This window comes from Chelonus insularis, unplaced genomic scaffold (genome assembly GCF_013357705.1).
Source record: "Chelonus insularis isolate UGA/USDA-ARS -01 unplaced genomic scaffold, ASM1335770v1 contig_377_pilon, whole genome shotgun sequence".
In the NCBI taxonomy this organism is placed as follows: Eukaryota; Metazoa; Arthropoda; class Insecta; order Hymenoptera; family Braconidae; genus Chelonus; species Chelonus insularis.
In genome coordinates, this window is record NW_023276535.1 from 71,115 (window position 1) to 94,120 (window position 23,006).

The 23,006-nt window shown below is 32.1% G+C and overlaps 2 protein-coding genes and 1 long non-coding RNA gene across 6 annotated transcripts in view; 1 reads left to right on the top strand and 2 right to left on the bottom strand.

Moving 5' to 3' along the window:
• LOC118067281 (ankyrin repeat and SAM domain-containing protein 1A-like) overlaps positions 1-5,979 on the bottom strand; it is a 38,048-nt gene extending 32,069 nt beyond the window's left edge. The window contains exon 1 of the mRNA XM_035083930.1: positions 5,672-5,979. Coding sequence (XP_034939821.1) covers positions 5,672-5,775 — 104 coding nt within the window. The 5' untranslated portion in view covers positions 5,776-5,979. The remainder of the gene's footprint in view (positions 1-5,671) is intronic.
• Positions 5,843-9,898, top strand: LOC118067282 (uncharacterized). 3 transcript variants are annotated; one of them, XR_004690355.1, is made up of 7 exons: positions 5,843-6,173; positions 6,700-7,040; positions 7,189-7,427; positions 7,544-7,715; positions 7,817-7,982; positions 8,060-9,267; positions 9,413-9,898. It is a non-coding gene; the product is annotated as an uncharacterized lncRNA (long non-coding RNA). The 3 variants fall into 3 exon arrangements; XR_004690354.1 differs by having other exon boundaries at positions 5,845-6,173; positions 7,177-7,427; XR_004690356.1 differs by having other exon boundaries at positions 5,922-6,173; positions 7,177-7,427; positions 9,037-9,267.
• A 1,841-nt stretch (positions 9,899-11,739) lies between these two features.
• toy (twin of eyeless) overlaps positions 11,740-23,006 on the bottom strand; it is a 31,756-nt gene continuing 20,489 nt past the window's right edge. For both annotated transcript variants that reach the window (XM_035083951.1, XM_035083952.1), the window contains exons 5-10: positions 21,622-21,898; positions 18,752-18,916; positions 17,664-17,746; positions 15,952-16,181; positions 15,521-15,777; positions 11,740-13,142 (exon numbers count right to left, since the gene is read on the bottom strand). In XM_035083951.1, the coding sequence (XP_034939842.1) occupies positions 13,054-13,142; positions 15,521-15,777; positions 15,952-16,181; positions 17,664-17,746; positions 18,752-18,916; positions 21,622-21,898 (1,101 nt within the window). In that variant the 3' untranslated portion in view covers positions 11,740-13,053. The remainder of the gene's footprint in view (positions 13,143-15,520; positions 15,778-15,951; positions 16,182-17,663; positions 17,747-18,751; positions 18,917-21,621; positions 21,899-23,006) is intronic.

Genomic DNA, 23,006 nt, shown 5'->3' on the forward strand with positions numbered 1-23,006 from the left:
CTCTACACTTGGTTTTATAAAATCGTAACTAAAGTACACCGGAATGGTAAAATTGTTTCGGCCCACTTTAGGTTGAACCTGTGTCTCTCCCAACGTCCAATTAATTCAACGAACAGTCTCATTCGTGGACCAGGCAGTTTCCGTCTGTAGAGCGGTTCATTTCCGCAATCAAGAATTCACATTGACTCATGTCAACAGCTGGATTTTCAGAGACAACGTTTTGGATATATCTCTAGTTGGTCTCTGAATGTTTATTATAATTCTGGATAGACTGTTAAAATTCAAAGAACTCTCCCTGTGATAATCCCAAACGAGTTACGTTGAGATAATCCATAGTGGTGGTGACGCAAATGTGATAGCAAAGCTTCTCGGTCGCGTCAACCAACTCGCTAACGAAGCCTATACGTTGGACACATGTCCTCGTTAAACGCCATTGTTGCGTCAACCCAACAAAATCCACGGCGTTATGGAGATCCACCCCCAAGGGCCACAGAATCCTATTGGGAATCTACCACAACGCAAGTGAACTTATGTTTACTGACCCCTTTGCTTTCGTTCAGAAAAATATTTTACCCTGAATCTCGTTACAGTAACCCTCTTATAATCGATTTAATTGACATGTCGATGGGTGAATTTTATTCAATGAACTTACTTATTAGTAAGAATTTGAATAATTTGCTTTTTAGAATTGAATTTGTCAGATTGGTGATCACTTATTCTATCGATAGTTGATTTAATAGACAACTACGTTAACTTCTGGACATAATAATGATTCATATGATAGGTGGAGTGTCCAATAATGATCATTTTTCCTCATCTCCAAGGATATTCCCTCTGATAGTTGGATAAAATAATAAGTCAAGATATTTATGAATCCTATGACACTCATAACCCCGAAACTTGATAAAGTGACCCCAATAAAGTCATCCAGAAAAATGTATTTATTTGACTCTCGAGCCAAGACATCTACTAGTATATGAATTTTTCTGGCTCCATTCCATCACCCTAAGATTAATAACATCATCATCTTCAAAGCACTCCAACAATATCACCCACTCTTATCTCAACTTATCAAAATAAAAATGATTCCTCTCAGTCATTAGTCCCTTTTCTGACTCACGTGCACACCCAATAGTCAACAGCTTAAAGTCTAGATGCCAAAGGATCCGCATTTCTCTGATGTATTGTATCAAACATCAAAAACCTACCGCAATGAATGCATTTGAAGGAGGGCTTTTTCTTCGCCAAGATAAAAAAGGAATAAAAAGTAGAATAAACGTTGACTTGACGTTAGTGAACAGGAGAGAAAATGGCACGTGCTCACATATATATTCTATGTGTACACGAGTTGTTTCAAGTACTCTTTCTCACTTACTCCCTTCTCTTTCTTTTCCTTCGTCCATGTATTTGTTTATTTCGCCCTCGTCTGATATCAATGAGAGCCATAGGGTCGCGACTCTCAAAGTCAACCACACTCTCAGTATAACTTTCATTCCCATGAACTACCCTTTCAGGTCCTGGATGTAGGATCCAAGCATCTGTGTACGTCATTCTGATGAAACATGTATATACGACATACCAAGGTGTGTCGTAAGCTTGTAATAAAGTACCAAACTAACATGTGTGAGTATGTGACATAGAAAGGGAGAAACAGCCAAGTACAAAAGCAACTCTCACAAACCCCCCTTTGGTACATTGGGGACATTTGACTCTCTCATTCATCGCGTTCAGCCACTCGCCGAGTTCCTTAATTAAACTCTGAAGATTGTCTGCAAAAAGGACATCGTTCGCCCTTTCCTTCACCCACTAGCAATACAAGAATAGCTGTGAAGTAACCCAAGATAGGGTATAGTTAAACTCTCTCACTTTCTGTCGTTTCTGCTTTCTCTCTTTCTTGATGTTGGATGGATCCACTTGGAACTGTACTACGAGAAAAGAGGCCAGACGCTTTTATATGTACTTCTTGCAGGACTTAATTAAGAGTACGCAGGGAATAAGTCTTGAAGTTGTAAAGACTTAAGTCACAAGTGGACTAGGGAAGTAATAGGACGACTGAAATGGCAAAAAGAGTCTAGCCCTTAGATTAATTCGAGAAGCAACTTTCTTTCAAACTTTCTCTACTTTCATATTTATCATTTTATATTTATACAGTTTTTCTCTACAAAATCATTTGTTGGATTTTTAATTGTTAATTTATCATAAGAGTTAATTGAAAATTATGATAATATTAATCAATTTAATTAAATAAAATGAATAAATATTTATTTTTAACTGAAATAAAACTTCTTATGACTCATTGTACTTTTGAATTTACATAAAATAAAAAACAGCTTACGAAGAAATATTACTAATAAATGACAATGAAGAATACTTCAATTTTATCATTAAAATATTTTTTAATTTTTTAATTGAAAATCAAGTTGAATGTTGAAGTTGATGTAAGTCAAATGAATTTACTATTTTACTGTATTATTTTTAGAAAATAAACATCACGACTAACCTAAATTAATATTTTTATTGATAATGATAACTAATTAAATAAGCCTTGAAGCTATCATTTGATAACAATAAAAAAGATAATAAATTTTCTGTAAAAAAAAAGATTTCTTTTCATTTAAAAATATTTACTAGAAAAATAAAAATCTTTTATCTTCTAAAAATCCTAAAAGTGCATTTCTAACATTTAATTGAATCAAAAAGTCTAATTTTATAATGAATAACCTCAATGTTCATCACTTTTATTTAAGAAAGTTAAATTAATCAATCGTTGGTTAAAGATTGAAAAGATTCTACCATGAAAGAACTCTTTATAAAATTTTCATACCAAGTTTCCATAAAAAAATATATCAATAAAAGCATGAAGAAATAAAACCAGAAAAAAAAGAGAAAAAAATAAAGGGGAAAAAAACTATAAAAAATATTGACGATGTATTTGTGTCTTCTAATACAACTGAGTTTATACTTTCTGGCATTGAGGGGTGGCGAGGCATCAATCGATAGTTTCCTCCAGTTGAGAGGAAAAACGATACGAGCTGAGATGTGTATACTATCCACTGGATACCTAAATAAATGTTCATTGAATGAATGATATTTTTTTTTTCCAATATTTCCATACTTTTTCTTATTATTCGCATTTATTAAATCGAAAGACCAGACAGAAAATACGAAAAAAAGTGGTGTGAATTAATTAACAATCTGGTGATGAAGCAGACGATAAGAGAGTAAAAAGAGTGTCAAGAGGGTTAAAAGAATTTTTTTTTCCGCTGAATAATGATCTACACAAGTGGCAATTCTCTCAAAGAGTCTATTCCGTTAACCTATTAACGACTTCCGGGTTTAAAAATGGTAATACTTATGGCAAAAATGGTTTACAACACTTGTACTAAGTGAATAACTGAATAATTAATTAACATAAATTCTACACTAATTAAGATAACATTTCAAAAATATTTTGTTTTATTATCATAACATTTAATATTTCTCATTGTCACAAGTCAATTGTTGTGGATTGATTAGGCGTACAGACTAGGTCAATGAAAGTAAAGAGGTTTAAGAAAGAAACAAATGAGCTTAACATATTTTGTGAATTATATTTAATAACATAATTGCAAACAAGCTGTACAAATGTACAATTTATAATTCAAAAATATATTGTTATATATACTCAATAATTCAATAAATTTGTTTCATGAATTATTTAACGGATTATCTCTTGAAAATTTGTATGATCGACGTGTCACAGTATTTAATTGAATCAATTACCCAAATCTTCAATATAATATGTTATGCTTTATTCTCTATAATTTGTGTCATCCTGATCTCGATATTAAAAATTTGATTTCAATTAATGCTAATTAATAAACAATCAAATATCATTGAATTGAAAAGTAAGTGGAATATAAAATGGAACCTTGATGGTATTTTTTGTTTGCAAATGTGGTTTAATATCTGAAATTTAATCGTGCCTTGTTTATTTAAATAATACTATTTTCCTCAAATTAGTTCTCAAGTTACGGAATAAATTAGCACTTAAGAAACGACAGTGATGAATGAACCATTGAGTTCACTTATACAATGGTCTTCAGCATTCAGCTGATATTACATACTTTCGTAATAATATTTTATTGCTAATGCTTAGCTGTTTATTAGTACACTAAACTCTCCATTTTAGTAATTACGATAATTTTAAGATCTAAAAGTAATTAACTTAATTGACTGGATAGTTGACACAGTTATTGATTTTCCAATCAACTTTTCTTATTTCGGTTCTTTTATCTAAAAAAAAAGTTTGCTCTTTTTATCAAAAAAAAAAGTGCTAACAGTTGCAAATCAAGTCTATTCAGTATAATACTTACTTAGCAGAAAATAAAAAAAAATACTCCAAACTTGTTTCATGAGTTAAATTGAAACAAAGTAACAAATTGAAGAAAAAAAGGGTGAAAGCCCTTGATAAAATTAGAATAAAACATTTAGAATACATCTAGAGATAAATATGATGATTGATCCAATTTATAATTTGAGTTACAAGCTTCAAGTGGACTGGATTTATCATCAAGTGTTGGAAATAAATAGACAACATTAGCGAAAATAGATTCTGCTATCGTTCCGCGAATATGAACTTGATAGAGGTGAAAGTAGAAACAAGAAGTGAACTTTTCTTAAGACAAATCTTAAAGAAAAAGTTAGCAAAAGAGCGCAGATGCGAGAGGAAATCAATGGTGTTATGAGTTCGTTGGCTAATTAAAGGGGTAAAGTCCGATCAACTGTCAGTAGCACGTGTGCTAGCTACAAAATCATGTAGAAATAATGACAAGTTGTACAGACGATGTAAAGGCTAATCAATAATGAGGTTTTTGTAAATCTCATTATAGGTACTGTTTTTAGAGGGGTTTGGAGTTCTAGTACAAGCCAACACAAGTCTACACGCAATCTAGCTATATGTACTATGAATGTTCGCTTTCCTGATGACTCATAACACGTTAGAATTATTATTGTTTAACCAATAACCGTAATACCTAGAACACCTAACATATTTTGATTAACAAATAGTATTCTAGAAAAATATTAATGTTCTTTTAAGTAATAAAAAACTTTATAGATAATTTTTTGATTGACAAAACACTCAATTAATTAACTATCAGGTGATCAACCTTAAAAAACCATGAATCACATGTTTACTGTAGCTTTTAGCTAATGTGATAAAAATGATTGAAATAAGAGGAAGTGAAACGTCAATGATGTGTTAGAGAAAAAGGTCACATATAAAAATGAGAACAGAGATACAACTTTTGACCTAAAGAAAGTTCTGAAGATTAATCAGAGGCTTTCTAACCTCCATTGACACTATTTTATAACAAATAATCCAAATATTATCATTCTTGATACACCAAATAATTAGTGTAACTAATAGGTTTTCTCCGATCTTTATTCTCCACTGAACACCGAAAAATCATTACAGCAAACAAGTGGAGATGCACATGATGACCTGGATTAGTTTCTCACTGAATTCTGACACAACTGATTATTCTAATAATTTTATTCCATTGTTAGTGGACTTTTGAATAGTATAAATATCATTTATAGAGATAATTTCAAGTGTAAATAATGTAAGAATATAGTTAGAACTTAGTAAAATAGGTAAGAGATTCCTTTCTGACGGGTTAACACCCACCTTGCCAATGGACCACTCCTTCGCGCTCGTTGTCCAAGAATTTTCTCCACAACAGTGACATTTCCACTCCTTGCTGCTTCCAGCAGCTCTTGATCCTTTCCCATGTCCCATTTACACGTTAAACACTGATCAAGACACACCTGAACAAGTCCTTGATTTTGATTTTACTACTATTACTCCAGTTTCATTGATCCAACGTAGCCATCTTAGCTCGACTGACCTGACGCCTCGCGTTGCTGAAACGAATTACTTATCCCCCTCTGTCCCCTCTGACACCGCAGCCGCCGATCAACGAAAGGGACAGCTGTTGCGTTCGTATATAATTAACGTTTGCATTCAAGTATTTACAACAATTAAATTGACTTAATTTTTATTATGTTCGCGATAATTCGAGTGCTTAATCATCGCAAAATGGTTGCCGTACTCGATTGTTATAATGAAACACTTTTTTATGGCTTTATATTTGTTTTATCCACTGTTTACTCCGTTTATGCAGAAGCGGGTAAGTCACATAACCTCTCAATTGAGTTTACTGTTGTCATTAATTTATTTGTTTTTATTAACCTAAAGAGTCGAACAATGACCGGCTACCTACATCTAACCACTTAGCTGCTTACACAAATATTTAAGAAATCACTAATTTTAACAAGATTTTATTTATAAATAATATACTATTTATTGCCTAAATGGTATTAATTAATAAACATGTTGAACTTCTTTTTTATATTTCTACCACATAACTTATCTTTAAGTTTAAAAGCTCTGGTATAATAAAACCAAAAAATTCTTAAAATTTTCTCAACTTTTAATTTTAATATTTACACACTGATTATTTTTTTTTATTGTATTTATGTAATAAAGTTCACTTATCATTTCAACTATGATTCAACAGTGCTGATAATACTTTATCATAATACACTAAATATAACAATAAATACTTTATTTATATTTATCATTTTATTTATCAACAATTATTTCCAACTTGTGCTGATAAATATTTTTATTATTGTATAATTTTAAAATTCCAGAGATTTCTGTAAATCTATCTTTAAAACATTACAACGATAGAAATAATATCAATGGGCGAGCATTTTTTAAATATGCTGAGTTGCATCCTTCTGACCCGACTATAATTCATATTGTGAACGTTTCTTCGGACGTTGCTTTCGTTATTGTGCAAGTTCATGCTCCAAAAAGGAATTTCACTCTGTTCATGTTTAATACTACTCATGAAGCGGCTACTTTTGGATCCAATGTAGGAGTATGCTTGACTCGACGATGATTGATTAAAAAAATATTCAATCTATTATTGATAATCATAATTCAATTCCAACAGCTTAGATAGCGGTAATAGTATACATTGAAGAAGGTAAGTAAACGAAAAGAAATGTACTTTCTAATCATATTTTAGATAGAAATCATTTTTTTTGTAATATCATCGGTGAACACGTTTTATAATTATTATCTTCAACAACGAAAAAAATTTTTTGGATTACGTCTTCTAGCTCTAATTTCAGAAGGATGTAATGAACAATCATCTGAAACTTGAATGAATTCCTTACCTTACAGTAGAAATAACTGATATATTTGCAATGATGAGTGCTCAACCAGTTTCTGCAAAATTTATTGGCTACCATTCATGTAACTTCTATCACTTATGAAATTTATCTCGATGCTTACAATGACTTTACTGACAAAACTCATTTTTCTACAATTTCAAAGATGCTCATCATTGATGACATAATTAAAAATGGAGGTATTTATGAATTAAATTAAACAATACTAATAAATCAGTTTTTATTTGAAATATTTACTTAATACTACAAGTAATATAACAAGTTATTAGTTATTTCTGATATCGTTTTTTTCCAGATTCCCCCATCAAATTTCATATTGATCTATAATAATAACTTTTATACATATCGTGGAGTTGGATCAGCATATGCCGTGATTGCAAAATACGGAAATTACTCAGCAGCATACATACCAATATTTTCTTATGGATGTGATCCAGTGTTTAACGAAGAATCCTGCTGTTTCTTGAGTAAATATCTCCTTCAATCAGAATTTCTTAATTATTATCATTATTCTTTTATTTGTTTTCATTAATAATACATAAAATATACATTTGTTTTCACATTACAGATTCAACAATGACTAAAGTTATATGCACAATTGTATTCTGTTGCGGAGTATTGCTAATAGTAGGCAAAAACTTTTCGAATGAGCCAATGAATGGTCATCAGTGTAGTCTGGAGAAGTTTAGTCAGTTATATAGCATTATGTGTTGTTGAAATAAATGACATCAATTGTGAGTAGTGTTTTTCAAACTTTTTTGTATCATTGAAAATGATTAAAACACACTGATAAAAAAAAAAAAATTTCCAGGGCTCTTAGGAGGATCGATTTTAATATAAAGTATTGTAATCACTATCATGTCGTGTATGGTGCCGTGTACTGGATACTTTCCATCAGTGACCACCTTGACTACATTGATAATTTGCATGTTACACTATGGAATGTCAGGCACGTACGATTATTTCATAGATTCTCCAGGAAATAACGGAGTTACGTAGCGGAAAGAAATATGATGACAGATAAGGCAGGGAGAGCAGTTGCAAATTATAGGAAAATAATGAAAGCCAGCTTAAAGCCAAAGGGGAATGAGAGGCTCACCCGCGCGCGCCCCGAAGTTAGTTCGACTTTAGTGAAGGGATGGAACATTTCGACTCGTTTCTCTCTTACCCCGCGGCTTCTATCAATGTTGTCCACTCATGTGGAAACTCTGCCAGCTCTGAACCCCTCCGCACAGAAGCAATGGGCATTTGTGTGCCTCTTTCGTCTTTCTCACCACAGCGCTACCCCTCGTGCACACGCACACGCTTATAAAAGTAAAAGGGTACCCCTCAACGCGCACGCACAAACTCCCACGGAAAGTCGTAACCAGCTTGAAAGATTCACATTTACCTAATTGTGTCCCTGTATTTATTTAGTGCAGAACTTATTTAGATTACACGCCCAGTACATGGACTATTGCATAAAGCATATCGAGCCCATATATGTAAAGACGAGTGTTAGCAATCACGATCAACAAGACCATAATTTATTCCGTGCTCTTTGAACTGTAATAATCCATGTCAATGCTCTAGATCATTTGACTATATATTTAAAAAACATTCCAATGAAAAATGTTTTCAATTTATCAACAATTTCTTATATCCAATCATGAATCATCTTATTAATAAGAAAGACTTTATGAATTTTTAATTCTGAAAAAATTTACGAATTCAAAAAAATCCATTATTTTATTAATATATACTTTAAAATTCAATCTATAATCTAATTTGAAAATTATTTTTATTTAGATAATAAAATAACATGGTGAAAAATACTTCTGACCATTCTTCTAGATGCGTATGACATTCCATTCATGCCAATACAACCAAATGAATGCTGAGCAATTTTTGGTTCAATTTCTATTATCTTTTCAACTGACTACTGGGCTGAATCTAGCTTGAAATATATTATAATTAATTACACTCAAAAATTGAACGATTAAAATGGAACGGTTACTTTACCACCAATCTAAAATGCAGGTAAATTTTACTTAATTATATCTTATTTAATTATGCTTCATAAAAATTTATTTTAGCAATATTACACGCTTTATTTGGTAACTTTACAGATAATATGACTGTATCATTTTAGAATTTTACTGATACTCTTGGCTCTTTGTTACAGGGAGAACTTAAACACACATACGAGCCTCCTTTCAGTAAACATTAGAAAAGGTTTTAAAGGTTCTGCACCTTTAATGAACAAATGGAATTTTTATAGGATCATTTTATTGTCTATCTACGCGTGTCTCTGTCTATTTGTCCGTCAAGGCGATCATTGACTTCCAGAATTTGTTAAATATTTAGCCAGAAATTTAAAAGTAAAGGAAAAAATTTTTAAATTAATCATTTCAAAATCAACGTGTTTAAATTGCATTTGTTCAATTTTGATTTAATCATTAATGAACGAGATTATTAAAAATTTTGAAATAAAATATGTATATCAACGAATTAAAGTTTGGCTGTGTTGGAAAAGATTAATTATAATTAAGATACATAAAGGAAGAGAAATTATTCATACAACGATAGAAAAGAAATTTCAATAGACATATTTTTAATAAAATAAAAAAGTGAAATATTTTAACTTACTTGAATATTTTTCTGACAAACACTTCAGTGAAAATAAATATTGAAATTTTTGAAAATTAGAATGAATATTAATACTAAAATATATGTTTAAATGTATATTGATGTTAAAATGTGTGTTTAAATGTATATTAATTGAATTAATAAACAGATAAAGTGACTTGAAAATTATTTTAAAATGAAATAACATTTATTGAATTAAGACAGTGACACCTAACAGTAGATCTATTTTCTACTACTTTACAATCTTAATTAAGGTAATCACAGCAACAATATTATCTTATTATTCACAACACTTACATAAATTACTGCCGCGAATATATATATATATATATATATATTTTATTTTCATTGATTTCATCGATAGATTTGTGTATACGCATACATTGTATTTTGTTTATAATTAGTACTACGAATAAAAGGAGTTAAATACCAATCCCTTGTTAATTTTTTGTAACAAAATGGGATGGTATAAAGTGAATACCACATCAAAACTTGTCAGAATAATTTAATTTAGTTATCTATTAGCCTTGTAACATTTCTCGTAATTTGTTCCGTGTGTGTTTTTTTTTTTATTTTTTTTCCAAAAATATAAATTTACGACTAATATACATTATTTCATGAATTTATTCTCTCTAATCTTTTCTGTTTTTTTTTATTAATACAATAAATTTTTTGTTGATAAATATCTTTAAGTCTGTTTAAACAAATAACTAATTCAGCTATTTTTGGGTTCCATTTCCGCAGTAATATGACCAATCGTATAAATATAAATGTCTAAAAAATTTTTATATGAATTAGAAAGAGGGAAGGAAAAAGGCTGACGATTTTTCTGAAACAGTTATTTGTTCGGTTTGACTTAGAATTTATGTCTTTATTTGGTACTATTTTCATATATATTTATGATTTATTATATCTATGATACACCTTGTAATATCGTGCCATTTATTTTTTAAATAACTACCTATTGACTGTGATTATGAGATCGAATAGACACTCTTTCCAACTGGTCATCTAAATTTACTTTATGAATGTTTATGAATATCTAAACCTGTTATTAATATCATGTTTAATGCAAAAATGTATTTATTATATTTTATTATTGTTTATTAATGTTTTTTTTTTTAATGGTTTGAGTGTCTGTTTAAAAATTATTAGTAATTAATTAATATTTTATATATTGCTAAGGTACGGTAGAAACATGAAAGGCTGTAGTATTTCTGGATTTATATTGAAAACTGCAGTTTATAGAGAATACTGTGCTATTGCTTCATCAAACTGTTCGATAATAATTAGTCATGTGAAATGGAATTCAAAAAAATCTGATTGATGGTTAAATGTTGACAAGTATTTTTATATGCATTTGTGTTTATTTTCTACAATTTGTCAGGATGTTATGTATGAGATTATAAGGGTACTTTTGACTGAATTTGCTTTTTTATGTTATTATCTACAATCATACATTTGAACATAATTAGGATTATCATTCATGCGTATTTACAATAATAATGCGACTAATATTTATATATATTATCTACTAACAAGAGTAACAAAGTTCTATTTTACATCAGTTTTATACATTATCTATGTTTAATAACTAAATTTTTTGACATAGAAGTGTGGTATCTAGATCTAAGATCAAGAATACTACTTACTTCTTGTACTCATTAATCAACTTTATCGTAAAAAACTTCATTCAAGATTGTAGTTTGATACATTCACGCCTTGTTTTTATTTTTTCTTCAACATAATTTCTTAATGCAAGCGTTTATCAAACAAATAAATTTGCTGATAACATATAAATGTACACATTAAAATCTATTTATTGTATTAAACACTGCAATTCTAAGCATTTTTTATTCAGTGTTTGGAGTGTATGTTATTGACATTTAATTCTTTTTATAAAATAAAATAAAAAATTGTTTAATAATCAAGTATCAAATGAGAGCGAGTATAAAATTACTACTAATAAAAATGAATTGGAATCATTTGAATAAGTCTTTTTAAAAAACATACTTTTATCAAACACTTGTGCTCTTTAAAGTTGCAGTGAAGGTAACTTGTTTACAGAGTAATCCAGAGAATAAATATAACAAAAACAAGCATTTCAATATAAAAATGTACGCATATAACTGATAGTTTTGGTTGTACGACGCCATATCTCTAGACGAATACGATGGCCGACCCTAAGAAATTCACCCTCGTAGTTATCAGACGCTCCCTTCATTCCACCACCCAAAAACAGCTCATCACCCCAGCAAACCTCGCGAGAATACCACCAGTCGTCGTTAAAAAACGTCGGATCTTCTTCTTTTCTATTCTTTTTATCCTTACCCTCTTCTACTCATTCATCCTCCCACTACCCTACTATCCCTTCACTACTTGCAATTACCATACTGCACTGACGTTAGATTTGGTACAATCGATCTTTTAAAAGACTTTCTTCGACTAAATTTTTCATTTTAGTGATTTTTATCTGATAAAATTATTTTCACGATATTTTTGTATCGGAAATTACTTTTATGACGTTATTATTTAAAATTTAAATGAGTGAACTGTGGTGTATTAACCCTTAATTTAGCTTTAATATTTCTTTGATTTACAACATTACAAAGGTTGATAACATGATTAAGAGTAGGTATCCAAACAAAAAGATGCCTACAAATTGGTCTGAAGATTGTTTTGATTTAAAATATTATTAAATGTTGAATTAATAATAAAACTGCCTGGATTCTCTGCTATTTTTTTTACAAAAAATTTAAAAAAAAAAAGGAGTTACCTAAATTAAGGGTTAATTAAAAGTAAAAAAAGAATCTAAAACTTGTAAGCTAAATATCCAAGTACACAACCCTGCATGATCCGGATACTTTTGTTCAGTTTGTTGCAAAGTTTTCAGGCCGAGAGAGTAAGATAAAGAGTTCAAGTTGATGTTGAATTGTCAAATGAAAAACTGAGAATTTGTCCCAGTAGCTTGTAATACATTCACTCACTGGCGTCTGATGTGTTGACTGGTGTTGTTGAAGGTGTACTAGTTTGATGTATGGTGGAAGATGGTGGTGGTGGTGGTTGCGTGGATATTCCTAGCGAAGCTAAAAGTGGCCGAGCAACCGTTCCAGGTGTTGAAGGTGGGCTCTCCTGGCCAACGAGAAGACTCGCAGGCGGGAACCCGAAGAGCTGGGATCACTGAAGCCGTGGCCAATAGTTACTTGTTAGGTCTGGAGTTTGAGATGGAATCTGAACTGGTACTGATACTCCTGCTGATATCACTCCTGTAATAAAAAATAACCATCACATTTTACATCAAATGATTCATGTTATTTTATAGATATTTAATGATAGAAATGACATAATCATGAATAATCAAAGAATGAAAACAATTGAAACTTGAACTATTGAATAAATTAAGTTGAAATATCAGTTTACAATTTCTTTACATTCTACTTAAGCCGTTGACGTTTATCTTCAAAAGTGCATGAATTATGTGACTTGGATTAACAGTGTAAGCGTTTAGCAAACAAGTGAAAGTTACTCGTATCAGCGATATGAGCAGTAAAGTGAATGTAATAAACTTAGCACAGTAGAAGAAGCTTTTTAACAAAAATCAACGGAATTGATATAAATACCAAACCACAATACCAAAGATATTTATATTCTCCATGATTAAATGCACATTCAAGTCTATGCTGTTTTCTACAATCGCATTATAAAAGTGGGCTGAATGAAAAATGGATATACGTATCATCAGATGTAGGAATACTTTTATACCACCATTCCAACGGTGTCTCAACTCCATTTCTGTAGGTATTCTATGGAACGCTATGGTCCCTATTTCCTCCCCTTTGGGTTCGCACGTTATTGAGCGCTCGCCCAGCCGAGGCGAGACCCAACCCATCCACATCCTCCGTTCACCCCTACATTAAGGGAAGGAGAGGCTGATGGTTTACCCTCTCCGCGGCTTTCGTTAAACGCGCCAGGCGGAGAGGCGCCGCCGGGAAAAGAGAGAAATATCAGAGAAAAGTAGGGAGGGAAACACTCAGTGAGAATCGAGGAAAATGGAAAATTCACCAGAGGCAACAGAAAACCACCGAACATCCCATTCTTCGATTCAGCCCACGGCACCCATGCGAGATTTGTTTTAAAATCCTTTTACAATTCCGGCCGCTTGCGTACGTTTTTGCTTCTCTTGTATACATATATATCTACGTGTTCTCTCCAAACCAATCCGAATCTAGATGCAGATTGCGTGCGAAGAGTGTTCTCTCATTTTATTTACCACTCTGCTTCCTTTCTATGTATAACAGTAATCCTTGTACGCAACGCGTTTTATTTGTCGACATATATTGTCTATACCACTCATCAGTTTGCCCAGAAACGTACGTGCGGTTCAAAGAGTTTTTTGTTCTCAACTACTTCTACTGAACTCATTCCATATCAAACTGCTGGTTGGATTTTTCAACAGTGGTTGATGTACGACCACTGAAACTCTGGTTATAGAGGACTGTGTCAATTATTTATTTCTTTAGGGGGACATTCCTTAGATTCTTTCACGTGTGTAGTTATTTTCAATTTGGCTTCTGTTTCGAGGTATAAAAGAATATAGCACAGGAAAAAAGATTTATTTTGAACTTCTTGATGGGTTTGCTTCTGTTCAATAAATTTCAACGATTCTATAGAACTAAAAAGATACAGAATTTTATTGTTTTATGGTGGTTGGAAAAAAATGTCTGTTTTAGAATTTTTACTTGGAATTTATTTTTTAATACAAGTATTGCTTTATTTATATTTATTTAAATAATAAAAATAACAATAATTATTTAATATTTCAATAATTTCCTGATGATTCAACACACTAATATTTATTGATTTGATAAATATTTAAATAAATTGTAAAAACAAAGTATGAAAATAACTTTTCGTTGATGTCTTTGATGTAGAAGAACCTTTAAGCTAATATTTTCATGATTATGTAATGTAATATTGGATTTTTTAAACTAAGTTTTGAAAATTTAATTTTTTTTAATTATTATTTAAAAAAAAATTTCGAGAAAATGATGAAAACATTTTAATGTTTATGATGATATAATCTATTCAACTTTGTAACATAAAAATAAATGTTACAATTAATCCAAGCGAAAAAAAATAAGTAATTTGGCACCCACAGCCGGATCAACAAAATATGCATAACGAGGATTTTTCTCCTCTAACTAAATACTAGGATGAAGGAAAAAAAAATTATCCGCATCTGGCGCATTAACATTTTCTGTACAACTTTGTCGCTTTTCTGTATGAAATGAGAAGGTTTTTTTCTGAATGTAACTACGAGATGTATGTTAAGGATTTTTGTCTAATGACCCACCTGTTTAGTTTCTAACATTTTGAACAAAAAGAATTTAATCTCCACATTGGATACCGACTTCATCATTTAATTATTTTTTTACAGCTTAAACTCTTCTACAAAAAAAATCTTCCAAATTCGAAACTTGAAAAAACAAAATTTGTTTTCAATTAAACTAAAAAAACAAAAAAAAAAAAAGATGAAATTAAAATGAAATAAAAACAGACAGGAGCATTTGTATTCATGATTAAACAGCATGTAAGTGTTATCAAGTAGCGATGTCAAGTCAATTAAAAAAGATTGAATTCCTACCAGTCGCAGTAGAAGTCGTGGGTTGGTATGGTGTCCCTCCTGGAGCTCCTGGTTGACCCCCTGGTGTGCTCGGTGTTCCACCATGGGAGGTCGGTATGCCACGATGGGGTTGCGAATGTGCTGCAGTTGTGTGAGCATGAGAATAAGATTGCGTCAACGAGTGCAGAGGTTCGTGAAATACATATGCTGGATACCCTTCAGCTCGTTGTTGAAGACAACTACTTCCCATTGATCCACCCAAACTACTAGTCATTGAGCTGAAACAACATTTTCCCATTTTAACATCAAGAAAAACAATTATCACAATTTCATGAATATTCTACAATCTCCCAAACATCATCTATCACTTGAATGAAACATATTTATCTCTTTGAAACATAATGGCTGATTTAATTGTTAAATGTGTTAATCATAAGAATTATTCTTTTTACCCATAAGTATCAGGCATAGTGGCAATTGGTTGTGGTATTGAGGAATACATGGCATTAAAACCAGCATTTAGAGGTATCCGAGGTGTTGCAGGTGTAGCTGCAGGTGGAGCAACACCACTTCCTGCCCCTCCAGTAGCAGCACCACCAACAACTTGATCAACAGCAGCTCTTCGTTGATTACGTAATTTTTCTTCTCTTCGCCATTTTGCCCTGCGATTACTGAACCAAACCTGCAAGTAAACCAATAATTTACCCTAAGAAAGTTGCTAATACTTGTTTGGGAAATAAAACAACAGTCACACTTCATTCATTCCTCCAACCATACTAATTTTAACGACAGACCACGAAAGCTAGTAGTAATGATCGAGTTTAGCCAGCCGATTCCTACCTACTTACTTTTTGTAATCTTAGTCCGACTACTAGAAGACTGCTATTGGAGTCAATGTGTTGTTTTGCGGTGTCTAAATAAGTGTAATGAGTGATGTTTTGAAGAATCATTTTCTGGATCTGATGGAGAGAAGGTTGGTTGTTATTATCACTTGAAGACTTTCAGCCATTTCACATGAGATACTCGATGATAATCGCATGGTACCCTAGGGTGGTTTGTGCGTTGTGGTGAATTGGCAAGTAGTAGTAATATAGGAAGGTAGAAAAGCAGAAGCGGCCAATCAGAGGGCAACCTCCCCGGGGACGCGACGTTGCCATGGTTGCGTCCGAACCCTCTTAGGCCTTTCTGTTGGATCCCTCACTCAAGCTTCGCTTCACTCCCTTTCCTTGTCTCTTTTCTTATCATCTTGTACTCCCTCAGTCAATATACAAAAACCTTTTTATCTCCACAGCATTTCCCTCCACCAGTTTTTTAACAATTCCATCCACGAACTTGATGAAATAAGCGTGAAACAGCCACGTGCAATTGATCGTGTGTAAATCTCAGGTAAAAAGTAGTACTTTGCTTCCAGTTCTGACCTCTTGTCTTTCACTCTCTCTTTCTATTCTATCATCAAGTCCACTCGTTTGTTCGCTTTCATCCTCTCTCTGTTCCTCTCTCGCACCAGTTCTCCCGGTTTCCTGCACTTAGCAAGATCAATACCAGCCAACGAGGCTTGAAAACATGCGTCAACATGGTCTTGCACTGTTTGTACGTCCACATAACGCTTCGACCGACCCACACCGACTTCATCCCTTTGCAACCACGGCCAATCCTCTACCTGCTCTGCTCTCCAGCTAGCCTTTATTCTCTCTCACTCATCATCCCTCTGACCACTTCGTACTCTTCGTCGGCAGGATGAGAACTCGCGCAACGTTCAAACAATGTCCGACAAGTCTGCGTACATATTAGCTTCCATTCATCGTACGTCACCTCATGACGGCTATCATAGCCTATCAATGTAAATGGTTATGCATCCAAAACATGAAAATGGTATTATTTAGCATCATGTAAGCATTCATTGGTTTCATCATGTTTCACACCACGTGGCTCTTCAGGTTGTTGAGATTTTCTTTTTGTCACCAACTTACGGACGATTAGATATTGGAAGAGCTCAATACGAATCGTTGTTAGCGTCACTTGGTGAAGAAGGTTAAAGAAAGAAGAGAGCCAAGAGTAAAAAAAAAGTTAAAAGAAATAAGTCCAGTAAAGACCTTGGCACTAGCTTGAACAGAGCTTGAACGTTGGAGACACGCCCCACACTCTCGCACACATTCACACTCACCTGGATACGTGCCTCAGGCAATCCAATCTTCTCGGCGAGACGCTCCCGCGCAAACACGTCCGGATAATGTGTCCGCTCGAATTCTGTAATGTACAACATTGCAACAAGTGCACGTCATTAGTCTATTTCGTGGTACTTATTAAAATTATTTATGTATATTTAATGAAATGAATACACATTTAAATATTCATGAGAATCAAATTTGGATTTATTGGTAAAATGAGACAACAACAGAGAGGTTCCAAACAAAAGTGAATTGGTTAGATCGATTTTGGCATGCTGAACGTTTATTTTACATCAACACCCCTTGATTAGATTTTTTTTTGCAGAAAAAAATTTTTACTACCCAAATAAAAATAGAGAATAGATTGTTCAGTCCAATACTTTTCATTCTTTTTTTCTTTCTATTTAAATAAATTTATGATTTTTTGCAAATTGAATTAAGGTATTTCGTTCGAGATTAATGTTTTCTTAGAATTATTTTTTAATAAATTTAAATTAAAGATTATTAAAAAATAAAACGTTTATTTTAATGAAAAAAAATTCACCGTTTAGAACTCGAGTTATTTGAAACCAAAGATCACTCTTTTCTTTATCTAAATCAATAATAATTGACTACAAGATTAGTTTTTTAACTTTCATTAAAAAAACGGTTCTTTAAATTTTCATAAACAAAATTATACAATGCCAATGCATTTATTATAAATATTTTATCTATTATTAATAATTTTAGTTTTAACTTTCTTATAAAATAGGTATTTACCTTCTTTTTTTTGTGTTTTTCTGAATAATGAAACACTAATTAATCAAGATGCAGAAAGCTAGTGTGTATATTTTATAAAAAAAAATTAATTTTATTCCAAAGGGCCTTGGGTCTTTTTTTTGATACGGCCCAGAGCGAGCGAAATACCTTAATGACTAATCGTGTCATGTAAAAATTTGATTGAAAATATGACTTAAAATATTTTTTCTTTTACTTTAAAATAAGATTATATATAAGTTTTTTTTTTTTTAAATTCCAACATTCAAGAAACGAAGTAAGATGAAAGGTGCTAACTAAATGAAGCAGAAAAAAACATTAAATGTACCTTTCTCGAGAGCGTCGATCTGCTCGTTTGAGAATGACGTGCGATTACGTTGGAGTTTGCGCTTCAACCTCAGCCGCACCTGAGAGTCTTCATCTCCAGAGGAATTGTGTTCAGAATTACCATCTGACGTTGTTTCTTGTTGATGTGACAACAATGATCCAGCATCTACAATAAAGAACAAATAAACATCAATATACAACATGTAAATTAGTCTATACGTTATTTGTAATCCGAGATTAAACTAAATATTTTAATTAAAAAAACAAAAAGTATATCAACAAATATTTTTGTTGTCTATCATCCTTGTTAAATAAATAAATTGAATAATATTTTTTTGGCTGATCGAATTAAGATATTTCCCCTTGGAATAATCTTGTGGGAAAACTAATGTCAACATTCATCTATTAACAGATCGGTGACCACCATTAATCATCATTTTATATCAATTATTCGTCTTGTGATAATTTATTATAACATTTGGGGGTAAACAAATGTTCTAGTCATTGCTTGAAAATGACCTGGAAATGTCTGTATTTTTATAACTCACTAAAAATTTCTTTTCTCTTCAACAAATTTACAAAATCTAGAAAGTAGAATAGCCAGACTTTGTTCCGACATTTTATTAATCACTAAAAACAATTAAAAAAATTATTTTATACCATTGGAAATATTTGTGATTGTTTCCAAATAATATATTTCATCTCAATCAACCCAATCTCAATCAAACTTAATCTTTTTTTCTACAAAAAACAATTTTCCCTCAAATAGAAATATAATTTATATGATTTTTTCAAATGTGGATATTTCTTTCTTAATTATAAAATTGATTAAAAAAGAAATTTCGTAATAAAATCAATAGCAAGAACCGTTTAAAGTTCCAACAAGTTCATCAGCTTTCAAGATATCTCGAAAAAAATGAGAGTAACATCCTCTAATACACACACACACACACACATACTTTTGAAATATTTTTTTTTCACATGAGCTTCTAGACGAATGAGCACTAGTTGCAGACACGTAGGTGCAAAGAGACATCGATGATGACGTAAAACAGCCAACATGTATAGATATTCATATATAGGTATGGGAAATAGGTACATAGAGCTGCACATACTGGATAGCATCCCCAAGGGCTACAATTATCTTCCGCCTCCGCGCACCGAACCCTCGGTTTTCTCTCTATACATCTCTCTCCCTTCGTTTCCTCGGTTCTCTCAACTATAGCGTTCGTTTATCTGGCCGTCAGCTGCTCGCTTTCTTGCTCGTTCACCCTCATCGCCTCCAACGGACACTACCCTCTCTCAATCCTACCCTTTCCTCATCTTCTCTGTACTCATCCCTCGTTCAAAGCTCCTCACGAAATACCAGCACCCTCGTTCCTCTGCTCTACGAGACACACTTGACGGCGCATGTACACGTTCGTGACACCAAAGTGTTTGTATGTGTGTACAAAAGCTTCTATCCTATACGCCTCAACACCCTACATCGCGTAACTAGCAAAACTAGTCGGATCATGGGGACGTCTCAATTGCAGTTTGTCCAATTGCACTCAATTCCATCCTTGCGTGTTTCCTGCCTCTTCCCTTTTCATTATCCATTCTCTAGGAAAGAAAGAGTTAATTGAAATGTCCAGAAGTACAACGACTGTTAACCTTTCCAAAAAACCTACCAGTCTTTTAAGTGCCTGTTTATTTCATTTTTTATTATCTTTTTTTTTCTCTATCGTTTGGTGTTTATCTTCTATTTTTTATTTATAGATGAAAGAAAAAGAAAATCGATTGGAAGAATTATTTGCTTGATTCATCACAAAGAAGTTTTTTTTTTCATAAAATATTATTTGAAGAGAGAGTTTGTAAATATTTGAAGTAAAGATATTTTTGTTGATGGTGAAATTTATTGAGTATTCAATTTTTAATTTAAATAAAATTTTGTTGCGAATGAAAATTAATATTTTATAGAGTTTAAAGAATAATTATTTTTATATGTTCATCAAAAATGTGAAGTTAAAATAATTTTTATTTATAAATAATCTGATTTATATTAAAAATTTTCAAGTTTAATTACTCTGTATTTAATTGATCAATGGAACATTTTTGTCTTTTCTCACCCACCCTTCGTTATAGAGAGAACATTTCATAGCATGGTAATCTGCCTATTGAACGAGGCACCGACGCATCTGGAATCGTCATCTGCGGGCCAATCTGCGCCCGCAATCTGAGTCGCTTGAATGACTCCGGTGATCCTATTATAAGCGCACAGACTTAATGTATAGAAGACGATAAAATTGAAAGAGAGAATGAGAGATTCTCTCTCATATTTTCGCTCGTATAAATGTTCTGTGTTGAGGTAAGACTCTTGGATTTGATCTGAGACATGTCTTCAAGGAGACTTAGCTTTTATAATGCACACGTTGCATCATGTCCATGAATTAAAATAAAAATATATATAAGATGAGATTTTTGACATCAACACGAAAATACCTCGACTTGGACTTGTGGGTGAGAAAAGTTGGATATAAATCAAGAAGGAAGTGCCAAGTGCTGCACTCGAGTTGAAGAAGGATTAGGACTAGTTTAAAATTTTGACAAAAGAGAAATAAAGTTAGTGGGAAAAAGCCATTGGGGTGTCGGATTTATAAAATACCATAAGCAAAAGCTATTTTTGAAAAGAAAATAAATCTCTAGAGATGAAGTTATATTTTGATGGGAGTTTTGAAGAAAAATTAAACATATAAATTTGATGTGTTTCAAAACTTTGAATTTTTTCCAAAGTATTTCAGTAATAGTATCAACAAAAAATGCCTATTTATTTTTTATAGTGTAAATAAAAACTATTTGGAAAATTAAGGTAGTATTGGGGCCATTATTTACCAGATCGTTTGAGCAGAGAATCATCACGACCATGAAGTTGACCACCAGGTAAGAGAGACTGACCAGTTCCAGGTGTAACAGTTGTAGGTATTCCTGTAGCTAGAGGATGATGTGATGGTGTTGCTGAATACCATGCTGGTGGCCATCCTGTTGCTTGCCCATTAAACATCCTCAACTTATCGTAGACACTTTCAGCACCCTGATGCGCCTGTACAGCCGCTGCCTGTTGCTCTTTCTGCGAGGCCAAGTTTCTAAGCACCCTGTTGATGGAGGACACCTGGATGACAAATAGAAGCAAACATTTTTAATCATCCCACTTAATCTATTCATGTTTTTGTAATTTTATCAAGATTGGACGAAATTCAGTAAGAAAAGATTTCATCAAAGTATTTATTCCTGATAACAATGAGAAAATTTATAGAATAAAGCTTTTTTCAAAGATAATTGTTGGGAATCACAATATATCTGTGGTACATTTTCTGAAAGAATTTTCAAGAACAAGAGCAAAGGATGAGACTATTTCCGAATAGTTATTCAGAAAGACAGACGTAAGGTTATTTGAGGGAGAGCCAGTAGGATGAAAGGACACCGCCATCCAATTATTATATAAAACGCTTTCCCCAGTTTCCCTTTCTCTATTTTTTTGCCGTTCTTTGTCATGCTTTCTCAATGTCCTCCTGTCACCCAAGAGTCACGGTACGTTCAGTTACTCTCAAGTTATAACGAGATGTATCTCTCTATGTCCCTACCTACTCGACCAACATAATGGGTAACATACACGCTTTGTCATTCAAATACAATCATTAATAGATTTTTCTCTGGATAAATTCTCTACTGTGTCAATATTTTTGGAGTAATCTCCTACATCTGTTCTTGATCAAATCATCAAATAGATATGCAATTTTTTTCTTGTAGTAAATATTAAAGAAAACATGTAAAACATTGAAATAAACATTAATTTTCTGCATCAAAACAGCAAAAATTGTTTTTTTTTCTTCAATAAAAAAAAATGATAGATTTTTAAAATCATTGCGTATCCATGAAAAGTCTAGTGTTTAGTAATAAAACGTTTAAAGTGTTTAATAATAAAACATCCAAGTGTTAACAATGTTAAACGCCATAAACCACAGCATATTGGTAAACGGCAAGAAGCGTTTAAAATTCGTCTACAAAATTACTATAGTTTGTTTATGACGTTTAATATTGTAAACACTTTAGAGGTTTAGTCTCTAAACACTTAGATTTCCAGTGATACAATAATGAAAAAATTATTTAACTAATATAAATATTTTTATTGAATTAGTAATAAAAAAAATAAATTTTTAATCTAAGCACATGATCAAGTGAATCATTCCTTACTATTTTTTACAAAAATTAATTAGAGT